At 44.9% G+C, this 14,405-nt stretch overlaps 1 protein-coding gene across 2 annotated transcripts in view; it reads left to right on the plus strand.

Annotated features, from left to right (window-relative positions):
* CDH4 (cadherin 4) overlaps positions 1-14,405 on the plus strand; it is a 420,603-nt gene that overhangs the window by 309,522 nt on the left and 96,676 nt on the right. For both annotated transcript variants that reach the window (XM_088174755.1, XM_088174756.1), the window contains one exon: positions 10,415-10,570. In XM_088174755.1, the coding sequence (XP_088030881.1) occupies positions 10,415-10,570 (156 nt within the window). The remainder of the gene's footprint in view (positions 1-10,414; positions 10,571-14,405) is intronic.

Raw genomic sequence — 14,405 nt, forward strand, 5'->3', positions numbered from 1 at the left:
ATTCCGTATGTCTGTCAAAGTATCTGCAGTTAAAAGGGGAGTTGAGAATAAGCATCCCAGATCAGTCTGGACTCTAAAATCCTTGATGACTTGAATGCAGTTGTTGTTGTTGGGGTATGTGGAGGGTGAGAAGCTTGTGTTTGTGATCTTTGAGGACTGTTACTTGCTTTGGAGAGTTAAATACAGAAGCAGAATGTGCCATAAATGGAAGTGAGATTTGAAAAGGCTCTGTAACGTGTCAGAAATTACTGCTTTTTTTTTTTTTTTTTTTTTTAATCTATGGCGCCATGTCCTCAAGCTGGCCTGTCTGCCTCTTGCATTAAAAGTGTGTGGATGAGAAGCACATCAATAAGTCACATGAATAAGTCTAACACGAATTCAAGTCAAAGCAAGCAGGGGTCTCAGATCAAAAACCCACACAGAAACAGAGTTAACGAAAGAGAAAAACTTGCCAAAAATCCAGCCCTGTGAATTCGTTCCAAATGAGCAGAGTTCAGCCAGGTTTGAAATTTCCTGGAAGGCAAGCTCCCATCCCTGATGCACGAGGCACATCTGCACAAGCCACGGGTGTTTGAGCTGAGGACACCCACAGCAGAGGGAAAGGTCCCCTTGGAACTCAGGGTGTTGGTGCAGGAGCTGCAGCTGCTGGGGGACCCTGGGCATAGGCAGGGGCTGCAGGAAGGTGATGGGAGGCCCAGGAGAGCTGGCTGGGGGAGGGAGTGCTGGCACGAGCCTGGCTGCGTGTCCTGCAGCTGCTGTGACCTGCATGGATGCCAGATGTGTACGTGTGGGCACGGGCTGGATCCAGCTGTGCAGGGTGGGTGTGCCAGCCTGTCACCTTACTGGGCATTCCCGACCACAGAGCTCTTGTTGTGTTTTGCTCTGCAAGTTTATTGAAGGAAAAATACAGCTCTCGAGTGTCCAGCACAGCTGTTGTGGAAGGAAATATAAGTGTGTGACCATGGGCAGAATTTGGCCACCAGGGAAAAGTTACAGAGGATTCAATGTTTTGTCTGTGTAGCAGAAGAGAATGAGTCCTAGGAACAAAGACATCTCACACTGTCTTTGTTCACTGGTCAGTAAATCATAGAATCATAGGATATCTCAGGTTGGACAGGATCCTTCAGGATCATCACATCCAGACCTGCACTGATGTCTTCTAGCATTGCTCCCATCGTGCACAGAGAGAACTTCATTCCCTGCCTCCCCACGTTGGTGTTTCCTTTTCCTGACCATTGAAATAACTTCTGTATATGCTGTGCCATGTAATCTACCCTACATAACAAACAAATAGGTTTGCTTTTCCTGTAATTAAACTTTTTAGAGAGACTTTGAGAGCTGCAGAGCTTTAAATCCTGCTCTGCAAGCATCCCAAAGTAGTGTCTCAAATACGAGTCTCAGCAGATTTTGTTCTCCAAAATAGACACACTGGAGGGTTTTATTATTGTTTCCCATTGTTAGCTATTTGCAGGCAGGTCCAAAAGCTTTATTTTATGCTGAGAGCAGCACTCCCAATCATGCCACAGCACCACTTCTCCATGATCAGTAAGATCTGTAGGCATCATGCCATTGGGAGTTCAGTGCATGATCTGGGAAAGCCAGAGCTCAGTACAAAAGCAAAGGTCACACAAAGACCAATTATATCCCTTGAGTCTGGGAAAAACTTCCTTCCTGAGGACACCAGTGTGTTTGTTCTCCCCTGAATTCTGGTTCCCTGTGTCCAAGCTCACTGTCCTACCAAGAGGAATGCTGCTTGTGGTAAATTGCTGTAGGTCGAGTGAAAATCATTCTTCACTTGTTCTTCTGCTGTGCAGCTGAATTTTTAAATGCCATGGGCTGGATTTTCAGCTGAAATAAATTAGCGTGCCTCTGTTTGAAGCTACTGAGTCTACACTGATTTATATCAGCTGAGGGCCTCAATCATTAGTTACAGTGATCAGGTTACTCCTGTGTAGGTCAATATTTGCTACCATTATTTATCTTCTGCACTGAGCACTCGAGTTTCCTGCTCAGTTTTACCCAGAAAGGTGCTGGATTTTTCTTTTCCAGGCTTGCTTTGTGGCAGACATGATGTAATGATATAAGGCTTCAGGAGAGATTCACTTCAAAAAGAAATGAGGACAAATTCCCACTGCCATGATTTGTTTTTCTTGACTTTGTCTTCATTTAGGCACAGCTATCACAGGCAGCAGCAGGGTCAGCTGCAAGAAGGTGCTGCAGGATGGTACCCTCTGCAAGGAAACAGTGGGTAACCTTCTTAAATAGATTATGGAGGATGATCTTCTCTAGCCTGTCACAACTCCTCTGTCAGAGCAGTAAGAACAGTGTGTTTTGAACTCTCAGAGGTATTTCCTCTCACCTTTTGTCATGGAGCATCCTCTGCAGCACAGGAGGGTTTGTGCATCTGGTTCAAATCCCAGTCAGGCAGTATCAGCCCCTTGCATCTTGCACAGTGTGAACCAGCCTCAGTTCTTCAGGGCCAAAATTCACCTGATAGCAGCACATCAGCTCCACTGGGATGCCTTCAGTCACTGCAGTGAAGAATCTGCTCTCTTGCAAGAGAGATAAGGGAAAGAGTAGTAAAAATTAGTTTTGTTGCTTCTGCTATCAAGGTTCTGGCAGTGATAAGATGCTGGTCACATGGAGGTGTTCTGTAATCTTTTTCCATCAGTGCTGCCCTCCTCCCTCTCTCTTGCCTTGCTACAGTCTGAAGCATTTCCACAGTGGAGTTCTCAGGCTGCACAAATCCCAAAGAAAGGCACATACTGCTTTAGAAATGACTGGGCCATATCAATTACTGTTAGATGTGCAAGTTCCATTAGCATTGGCCAGTTCCTGATTATGGGGACCTTGGCTTCTTGACCTCTATTATAGTGAGTAATGAAAATTACTTAATTATTTAATCACAAAGAACATGCAACAAATTGCAGTTTACTGAGTTTTTCACTGGTAAAAACAGAGACTGACAGGAGTTTCTGCAGTCTCAAGTCACCACTCAGAAACTTTGACCAGTTGCAGAGTTACACAGAGCAGACTGGCCCCATGAGCACTGCAGACCTCAGTCTTTTTGTGTCAGGACAGCTCAAGCTAAAACAGAAACTCTTTGCTGTTTCAGCAGGTAGGAGAGTAGAGTTAAGCTGCAGCAGGTCCTTGGCCTGGATGCACTGCTGCACACCAGGTACTCTGTGCTTGCAGTGTGTTGTCTGATCATGTATGAAATTTGCTTTTCTAGGCAAAAGGATTGTTATTTTGCTTTTATCCCAAGCAGAATAATGGTAGTTTTGAATTAGACCGTGAGTCTGACAAGTCCAATTTCATCCTGTACTTATGTGTGGGGTCACACACAGTTACTGGCCTGAGTTGCAGGCAGAAATTCTCTCCCACTGCATTACCAGCTCCTACTGAGCCTGATTGATATGCTGTTCTCCATCTGCTCAGTGTTACATTTTCATCCAGCTAGAAAAGGAAAATCCTGGTAAACAATTCAAAAAAACTTGGAAGCGAGAGAAGGAGTGAAAGCTATCAAAGGTACCCGTGGGCACAGGGAAGGCTCCAGAGGAGTGTGTCCATGTGGATGTAATTGGCCTGGAGGGAGCAGCAGGGTTGGAGAGGAGCCCTTGGACAGAGGGAGCTGTGTGGAAGCCAAATGACCAGGGAAATGCTGGGAGCTGTCAGCAGCTGAACATTTGGTGCAGCACCTCAGCCAAACACTCACAGGGTGCGTGCAGAGGAAGCAAATCCTCCTGGTAAGGAGCAGGAGAGCTGGATGGGAATGGCTGTATGGGAATATCTGGATGGGAATATCTGGATGGAAAGGGCTGGATGGGAATGGGCTGGTTGGGAATATCTGGATGAGAAGGATTGGATTGGGAATGGCTGTATGGGAATGGGCTGGATGGAAATACCTGGATGAGAAGAACTGGATTGGGAATGGCTGGGTAGGAATGGCTGTTTGGGAATGGCTGGATGGGAATGGGCTGGATGGGAATGGCTGTTTGGGAATGGCTGAATGGGAATGGGCTCCTCTGCAGGTACCACAGAACAAGCCAGGCACACAGGAGAGGTTCTTCTCTTTTGGGTTCAGACATCTCATAGCTTCATTTCTTTAACGCAGGCTGCATCATCAGTTACATTAATGGCTTAAATGACAGCTTTAATCTCTCTGGAGCACTACTTGTACTCTGTCTTATCATCAAAACAAATAAAATTAGAAATCACAGATTTCAGCTGGAAGATGTAGCCTGACGTGGGAGAGATCCAGCCGTTGGGGCAAATGGAACATTTTATAGTTTGGCTTTGGACTTGTATTTTAAAGAAGAGGAAGAAACTTAAGCTCTCAGCAGTGAATCTCAACCCTGTGAAAATTTGGTCTCTAGTCTAGCTATAGTCCTTAGTTATCTCTTTCTGTGGGTGGAAAGAGAAAAACCACTTCTTCCCGGAAATGTGATATATACTTAAGCCTTCAGGAAGATGGATTTCACCCTGCAAAAACTTGCTTCCTTTCTTTTTGTCTGAGACCAGATACAAAGGTTTTAGAAAATCATCTGTGAGATGGAACCAGTCCCAATTGAGGAAGGAAAGAAATCCCCAAGTAAAAACATGTGATTCCATCCCTTCTTCCTTTGCCAGTAGAGGTCTTTCCCTGTTTAACCTTGTTTGTAAATCCACCAGCATGGACACTTGGCTCAGTCAATGGTCATTTTGTCCAGGGGTGGGTGAATACTTAAGGGCAAGCTGCTGTTAAGCCCAGGGCTGGAGTTAGTGAAAGTGCTGGGTTTGTACAAACTGCCCTTGCCATGTCCAAGCATCCCCTTTGCAAGGCACAGAAAAGACAGTTCTCTCTGGAGACAGAAGTGTTTTAGAGGATCTCCTGGGGGTTTGGGGTTTTTTTCATTTCCTTCTAGGACATAGCTTGGGATCATTGGCAAGTTAAAAGGAGACAAGTTAAATGTTACCTTCACCTGGTTGAGTCTCCAAATCTATCTTAATTTTTCACTGCTTGACTTTTGCATCTTTTTATTGAAACCATATGTGATTCTTTCAGCAACATGCAGTAATTTGTTTGGAAATACAGGGCTAGAGATGTGTCTCTTTACTGGCTTCTGAAACAACTGTGAAATAAGAGTTAAGAACTTTTATACAAATGAGTTCTAAACATATTGCAAATTCAGTTAAAAATAAATAAGTAAGTACTTAGCAAAGAATTCAATAAACAGTAAGAGTAGCTGAATTAAAATATTTCCACTAAAATTAATGAGCCAATCCTGGAATGCTTAGACTGACTCTTAAGTGTGCTCTTTTAAAGGCTTTGAATATGTTTGCCTGTCTGAATTTCTATGGAGCATTTTGAATGCATGACAGATTATAATCTTCAATTATTTTAATTTGGTTTTCTTAATGGGCAAAATAGCTAAGAGCTTAATAATAAAAGACACTTACTGCTTATCATTTACATTATTTTATGTGTTCATTAATAATTATAATGGGTTTTATAAAACAAAAAAATCAAGTCTAAGTATCCCCAGGTCATGTTAGTGCAAATGTTGCATATTATTCTGTGGAAGATTTGGTAAACTAAGTGGTTTTTGAAGGGCATTTTTGACTCCATATGTTGTAGAGCAAGACAAAGAACTTCAAAGGAAATTTATTTTCTGATTCATTCTGTGGAAGGAAAATGTAACAGAGGATAAACGTCCTGCTTTGCTTTCTCCAGATACATTTCCAGGCACAGTGCAGGCATGGGCAGAACCTGGACCACCTTGTGCAATTCTCTGAATGTGTTTCTATAATAACACAGGAGCACTGTTGTTATGGTCACATCTTCTCTCCTGTAGGCTCAGTTGTCCTTGTTCATTCAGCTTTTCCTTACACACCCCATTTCCTCACCCTCCAGGCATTTTCTTCACTACTCTCTAAACAGTCTCCATTGGAACACTTTTTTTTCTGTCAATGTCATGCTCCAGAAACTGTAAAACTTATGGTCTCACTGGTGCCCTCCAATCTGCTGACCACACAGCTTGCCTTACTCTGTACCAGCCCTGCTCCTGGCATGGGAGCACTGCAGGGATCTCTGCTGGCTCCTGTCCCTGCCACGGCAAGGGAGGAGAGCTTGTGAACTGAACCTTCTGCAGCAAAAATAGGGCAGTGCTGAGAGCACACGGGTATGGATCAACAGAAGAAAACCAGTGATAAAATCTGGTACCTTAGAGGAGCTCACCACTTGAAATTCTGTTCACCAGTAGTTTGTGGGAATAGTTTAGCTAGCCAGTAAATCCTGTCGGAGATGCATGATGTTATCTGTGAAAGCAGAATGCAGTCCTGTGCCACAAACACTGCTTTTCTAAATGTGACACTGCTGCAGAGGAGAAAGCCAGCTTGGAAGGGCTTGACCCTGTATTGTCTCAAGAGTTGCAATGTTCATTTGCAGACATTTTCCTTATTAGATCAGAACCTGCAGTAGAAAATACCCATCCTGTGGAATTGCACCATTTCTCCTGTTTGTGGGATTGCTTTGTAGAAACAAGGGCTGAGTCAGACTCCGGGTGTTCTGGTTCTGAGCTGCAAACGTTGCTGTGTTTTGGATGATGCCTCAGTGATGCTTTGAGCTCCAAGCACTCACTGCTGGGCTGCAAGGCCACCCTGTCCTTGCTGGCCACAGCCAGGCAGAGGGATGGCAATGCCAGCACCGTGCCTGGCCCTGCTGCAGGTTCCCTCTGGGGCTCTGGGGGCTGGTCCCAGCTTCCAGATGGTCCATTTGTATCTGTCAGAGTTGGTGAGGGCTCCTGCATGGAAAACGCTACCTGTGTTCACGAGGTAGGGTAGGAACAAGGGATTGCAACTTCCAACATAAATTGCCTTTGGATCTGGGACATTTTCCCTCACCAGTGTATCAATCCACTCCAAGCTCCATCCCGGAGGGGTTTTTTAGAGCATAAAAGCTGCTTTGCAAGCAAATTCTTTTTATGACAGTCATCAGCCATCATCATTCATCCTGCTCACATCATCATATGCAGAATTGTATCATGCCAGGCACTGGAGGAGCTCAAAGCTCCAAGGGTTCTCCGAGTAAAAAATGTATAAATGCAGCTAAGGAAAACCATCCCTCTGCCATCTGTTCTGTAACCCAGAGCCCTGCATACCTCTTGACTGCATTATAAAAGAAGAGATAAATGAAAGGAAAATTCATGTGTATGTTCTCCAGTCAGAAGATTATCATATGGATCTGTTACCATCTTCACACTTCCCAGCCTAAAGGAAAGGAAATTTTCCATTAAGGAAAAAGTAACTTCCTTCTGAACCAGTACATTTCCCCAACCAGTAATTTTTACTTCTGATTTAGTGAGCTCCTTGGGAATAGAGAGGGGTTTATTATTATTATATTAATAATATTAGTAGTAGTATTATTTTTGTTGTTTGTAAATTGCTCCAGGAACAGTTTCAACAAAAGAAGTAAACCTTGCATTGTGTTCAGATAATGTTCTTAACTTCTCAACAAGATTTACTAAATTGCACCCTGGGAGTTAGGCAAATGAAACCTTTGGTCAAAATGTTACAGGATTACTGAAAAAAATCTTTTTTTTTTCTTTTTAATCTCATTAAGAGTGCTAAAATTATATGTTCCAATATAAAAAGCATATGTGTGATAAATATCTCCCTGGTAGTAAAATGTACTATGCTTCATTGTCAGTGGTCTTTGCAACTTTCTGTGACAAGTGCTACTTCTTACTTCTTTTTTTTTCTGAACACTTCACACCCTTGTATATTTACTGGAAATGGATTTAAGTACAGGTAGCAGGCAAACCCTTGTGCTATGATTGCAATTAACAGCAAATAATGAGTCTTTGCTGAATATTTTCAGTATATTCCCCCCATCTTTGTTTTGCTCAATGCAGTATAATTAGCTCATGGATTTCTCTCAGTATAATTGGGTGAGTCGTGTGGGTCTTATGATATATTTCATCTAGATCTGCAATGATTTACATACAGACAGCTTAGACCCTATTAATGCTAATAAAAGTGCTGCAAGGACATCTTATAGCGTGCACTTTATTAAACTGTACATAGCTTTCTTCGAGAGCTTCTGTTTATCTGCGTTTCCCAAAAATAAAATATAGTGCCTTTAGCAGTGAATATTTAAATCCAGGCTCCTTTTCCCTGTTTCTGTCTTTCTCTATGCATTTCTAATGCTTCTATCACAATGGGATCTGGGTACTATATGCAACAGGAAATAGAGCAGAAAAATGTCCACTAAGAAGCTCTTCCCTTCTGTGGTGCAGGTTAAAGCTGCTTCCATTTTGGTTCCCTGCAGTGTCTGCTTAGCCCTGGTGTTTGTGCTCAAGCACAGCCATAGCTGAGCCAGGCTGGGGCTCCACAGAAGTGTAAAATACCTTTGTTGGGTAGCTGTGGGTTTTTTCCACCTTTGTTCAGGGAAAATTGACATTCCAGTTTGTTTGGAGCTGTGCAGACACACACTGATGAAGACACACAGCTGTGTCCCACATTACCCTTTCTAATTTGTAGGGTGGGAACCCCACCCTGGCTCAAAGCTGGAGGTCGAGCAGTGTGTTGCTGTGTTCACTTACCTGAAGCCTGGCTGCAGGTGTGGATGTAGTGGGTTGGAGCTGGAGCTCCCTGATGTGAGCTGTGCATTTGCACAGGCATTGCCACCAGCTCGATTTCCATCCCTTCCCTCTGGCAGGGCAGAGCTGACCTCCTGAAAATGGGGTCTTCAGCTATCAAACCGGTGAGTTGGCTGCTGTCACTGAAACCACAGTTGTGCAAGCAATGCTTGATTTTAGCACACCCTTCCTCACCCCCGGATTTGCTAATGAAAGCTGGATTCGTGGCTGTCTCCTTGGGTCTCTCCAGCCCCACATAAACCTGGACAATTCCTCCTGTGCAGCACGAGGGCACTTTCAGTGTCCCCAGGCCCTCTTTTAAGTGACTGTACCAGTGTAAGTCCAATCAGTTTTCCTCAACACTAACAGTGTAACAAGCAGTGAATCCTTTGGAGAGAAGACAAATGGAGCTGTGTCTATTCCCTGACCTGCAGCTCCTGCAGCCTTGGTAGCACACAGATCAATCCTGGCCGTGTCTGTAATAACTGACATGATTAGCCATTAGCAGGAGCAGACAGTTTGGTGGGGGAAGTACAAAGAAGACTGTGTACAAACTTGGTAATGATCTGGACAAAGGTATCAAAGGACGTTCTGGGAGCCAGGGATCTGATATTGCCCTGCTCTGACACGTTCAGCATTGTCAGCCTCCTGTGTCAGGAGAGGAAGGAACAGCAGCAGGTCACGTATGGGAGGAGTGTGGAGCAGCCCACAGCCCCCTCTCAATTCCCTTGCCTGACAAGCCAGGCTTCCTCTTCCCTTGGGAGATGACCTTCTCTCCCCCAGTCGAGGCTGTTTGGGGGACACAGGATCCCACTAAGGTCACTCAGACCCGTCCAAGGGTGCAGCTGCCGTAGCAGAGATGCCAACGTGCACTCAGCTACGAGGGCTCTTTTATCTTCCCACTACTTCCTTGTATTCACAGACCTGTTAGGGAAAAAATTTATGCACATCGCTTTTTACAGTGCCAAGACACTTTGTGATGGAGGGGGGTGGTAATTTATTTGTACCTTGCACTTTCTGTAGGGAATAGTCATGCTGTTGCAAGAACTTCTTTCAGCATTTGATCAGAAAATTAAATTTGTGTTTAAAGAGATAGTCAGGGTTGCTAGGACAACATATTAACCTCCCTTCTTTTTTTCCTCAGCTCTGTATCCAAGGTTCATGGAACTCACTGTGCTGTACTCTGCTTGCAGTGTTTTCTCAAGGTGCAGAAGGGAAGGGCTTTCAGAAACAGTGTCCAAAACATGCTTTTCCTCAAATAATCACATGAAATGGTAGCATCCCACTGGGCATTCCCATCCTGGCCTTGTCAAGCCAGCAGGGGTGGACAAAGAGGAGCAAACAGCCCCATTCTTTGAATTTCATGGGAGTATTTGTGTGCACAGTCACCAGGGCTGAGAATACGATGGGGGAGCTTGCAGACAGCGTTTTCAGAAATGATTAATGGCCAGGAGACTCTGGGTATGGCTGAAAAATATGGACACTTTAAGGAGCCCAGGGTTTCAGTAATATATGTAAACAGCAGGGTTTGTGCATTTTAGGGTCTTCCACATCTCAGTTGAAAAGTCACAATTTCAATGATTTCTCGTGAATTAAAGAGGAGCAAAATACCTGAAACTATGTGGAATGTACTTTTCATGGCTTTTTGCCAAATCTTTAGCGTTCAGCTCCCTTGTCAGGACTGACAGTGGTGTTGCATCCCTGCAGCCTTCGGGCTCAGATCTTCTAAGCTGCTCAAACATCCGTATGGCTTTTGTCCAGAGCTGATGGCTTCTTGTCTCTGTTATTTCCTGCAGATCCGTTCTGATAAGGACAAGGAGATCCATATCAGGTACAGCATCACTGGAGTGGGAGCTGACCAGCCACCCATGGAGGTGTTCAACATTGACCCCGTGTCGGGCAGGATGTACGTGACCCGCCCCATGGACAGGGAGGAAAGAGCTTCCTACCATGTGAGTATGCAGCACCCTGAGCTGCAGCTGGGCTCACAGCTCAGAGCACAACTGCTGGGTTCAAGGAGGGACACGCTGAATCGGCCAAACCAATGCAGAGTGCTGCTTGGTGGCTGCTGAGCATCAGCCAGCAGTGCCCAGGTGGCCAGAAAGGCCAATGGCACCTGGCCTGTATCAGCAGTGGTGTGGCCAGCAGGGCCAGGGCAGTGATTGTCCCCCTGTGCTGGGCTCTGGTGAGGCCACTCCTCAAATCTGGGGTCAGTTTTGGGCCCCTCACCACAAGGACATTGAGCATGTCCAGGGAAGGGTGGCAAAGCTGGGGAAGGGGAGAGAGGGTGAGTTTAAGAGGAGCAGCTGAAGGAGTTGGGGGGCTCAGCCTGGAGAAAAGGAGGCTCAGGGGAGACCTCATCACTCTGTGACTACCTGGAAGGAGGATTGGTCTCTTCTCCCAGGTAACAAGTGACAGAACAAGAGGAAATGGCCTCAAGTTGTGCCACGAGAGGTTTAGGTTGGATATCAGGAAAAATTTCCTCACCAAAAGGGTTGTCCAGCCCTGGCACAGGCTGCCCAGTACAGGAGTGAAGTCACCGTCCCTGCAGAGATTTAAAAGCCATGTAAATGTGGCACTTGGGGACACAGCTGAGTGATGGGCTTGGCAGTGCTGGGGGAACAGTTGGACTTGATCTGAGAGGGCTTTTCCAACCTAAACAATTCTGTGATTTTATGAAAGTGGAGATAAACTGATGTCTTTTTCAGACAGAGTCATTTGTTTAAAATGGTGCAACTTCACACTGCTTGTTAAATCCATGCAAATTTATGTGTAGACTGAACCACCCAAAACCATGAGAAGCCAGTCACTACATTAGCATGTCTTGGGAAATTGCTAATTTAAGAATCATTACTGCATCTAAACATGCAATAATTGCTATAGTCATTTTTCATTTTAATTCACCAGGAGATGTTCAGGCAGTATGATGGGGGTGTGTCAGATAGGTTTTTAAATACACAGATAGGCTAATATTAAATATCAGGGAATTAATTAAGATTAATTACACTCAAAAGTGATGGTGCCTCATGCTATCCTAGTTCATAAAATGCTCTACCTGCAGAATGCTCACAGTGTAATTGGCTGCTATGTTTTGATATAAATCCCAGCTCCTCTGTTGCACGGTGTAATTGCACAGCAGATCCAGTCCCACAAATTACTAAAAGAATAGGTTGCCCCTTGCATGATAGCCCTGCAAAATTTCAAACATTTTCTGCATCTGTGCTCCGGTTGTCTCCTGGAGTGGTTGTGAAAGGTTGTTTCATGGATTGCTATCAGCCTTAGCCCATCTCCTGGCATGGTAATGGCCCTTCCCAGGGATGCTGTAATGTCAGCGTGGTGCACGGGTCACTTCCACTGACACCACATCCCCAGCTGCACTGCCAGAGATGCACATTCTGTCAGCTTTATCAGGTATCCAGTTAACCATGTTGACACAGCTTCTGGGCTGGGGTGGAAGGATAAAGAAAATAGATTACCTCTTTAGTTGGGTGGAAAAAGAGATTTCCCCTGGGTAAAAGGAGATCTGAAGAAAAAAATATTTTATCCTCTGTGAACAATTATTTTGTTTGTTGTGCCTAGGAAAATATGAAGAGAGGTTGTTTTGGAGAAGAAATATTTGAGATAAAGTGTGTGTCATCTCAGCGTTGTTGATATTGTTTCAGCAGTGCCAGGTTATTATAACAGTCTAGTCAATAATAAAAAAGTTTAGATTTTTGATGGAGCCGCTGTGATGTCTGCGATCAGAAACTCGCAGTCAGAAACATGAGATGAAACAGATTTTGCCCTCCATCATAGCAAACCCTGTGCCCCTTAAAAGCAAACTGAACCTACCAGTCACAGTGAATTCAGCAAATTGAATTCATGCCTTGTCAAAGGTGATGGGATGAGTCTGCCTTGTACATACTGCAAGATTTTCAGCCTTTTCTGTTCCTCACAGAAACCTTGAACTAGTGGCATCCATATGTAAATAAGCACATTCATAGTCTGAAGGTTACAGGGAGATGTATTTTATAGAGAGAATAACTGATAAATATGTTAGGAGACCTTATAGACAGGAATACTGAATGATAGAAAAACCTTTGTTAGGAGAACAGTAGAAGGTGATGGAGAACATTTTAAGTTGTGTCTGTAAAATGACCTTTAGATCCTTCAGCCTCAGTAGCAGTGGATTGATGATTTCTTGAACCAGCAGTGGTTCATTTACTAACCCTTTACAAAGCCTTTATAAATACACCATGCACAAAGCAGTGACCCAAACACTGGAGTAGAAACTTAGAGGAGGAATGAGCAGTGCTGGAAACCAGAAAAAATTCGGCCAGTTTCCAGGAAGAAGATAAAATCCAGAGTCTTAGCTAGTGGAGGGTCTGAAGAAGTCAATGAATTTATGGCACTTCACAGAGCCCAGTCTCCAACTGATAGGAAAGGCAACGTGGAGCCAGGTTTGAACTGAGTGCTGGAAGAGCAGTGGCTGAGGTGTAGGCTTGGATGTGAACTGGAGAGCTTGGCCACCTCTAAACTTGTTTGATATCTGCTGTAGTTTCCTTTAGCATGAATTAGTAGCTTTATTTTTCAGCAGGGTGGAGAATGTCAGTGGAGCTGCAAGGCACCACTCCAGATCCCTCTGGCCCAGCAGGACATGGGCTCTGTGTCTGATGCAGCCCCAAACAGAACCAAGTCTTTTCAGCATCTCTGTCACTCTTGAGTGTTGTCCTTGCTGCTTTTGTTCCCAGGTAATCTAAAAACTAATTATAAAAGAAAGAACAATAATTTGCAAGTGTTTGTGAGGCTACATATCAAGAGTTCTGTTTCATTAACTCCCACATTTTCAACACATATTTTCTTATGCATAATTATCTGTATTGCTTCAGGACTACCATTTTTAAAATACTAGTGTTCTAACACTCCCTGCATTCAGCAAGCCGTTTGTCTGATGAAACCTCCCTCGTTCCCTAAGGTGAAACAGATTTTTTTCTAATTAGATCAGGAGTTCTGCAGCAGAAGTTCCCCTGTTTTTGTGATCATTCTTGAACTTTCAGGGAGGATCATTCCAAGCTTCAGCTATGCAGAGCTGTATGTGCCTCTGGGACTCACAGCCCCTGCCCAGGTGGTGTGTGTGCTGGCACTCCCAGTGATTGCAAGTTCAGCTGTATTTTGGCATCATCTGTTTTTGTCTGCACTCCAAACCAGAGCACAAACTCTCCATGGACCTCACAGACATCCCAGACGCAGAGGCAGCTGAAAACATGAACAAAGTGAAACTGGCTCTGCAGGCACTGAACCAACCCCTGTGGAACTGCACAGGTGGCACTGAGTGATGTCCTGGGAGCCACCCCAGTGTCATTTTTCCCGTGAGACACACAGGAGTGGGACACACAGCCATGGCACACACAGCCATGGGACACACAGCTATGGCACACACAGCCATGGCACACACAGCCATGGCACACACAGCCATGGCACACACAGCCATGGGACACACAGCTATGGCACACACAGCTATGGCACACACAGCCATGGGACACACAGCCATGGGACACACAGCCATGGCACACACAGCCATGGCACACACAGCTATGGCACACACAGCCATGGGGGACACAGCCATGGCACACACAGCCATGGCACACACAGCCATGGCACACACAGCTATGGGACACAGCATGGCACACACAGCCATGGCACACACAGCCATGGGGGACACAGCCATGGCACACACAGCCATGGCACACACAGCCATGGGACACACAGCCATGGGACACACAGCCATGGCACACACAGCTATGGCAC

Source organism: Sturnus vulgaris, chromosome 17 (genome assembly GCF_052056855.1).
Source record: "Sturnus vulgaris isolate bStuVul1 chromosome 17, bStuVul1.hap1, whole genome shotgun sequence".
Classification (NCBI taxonomy): domain Eukaryota; kingdom Metazoa; phylum Chordata; class Aves; order Passeriformes; family Sturnidae; genus Sturnus; species Sturnus vulgaris.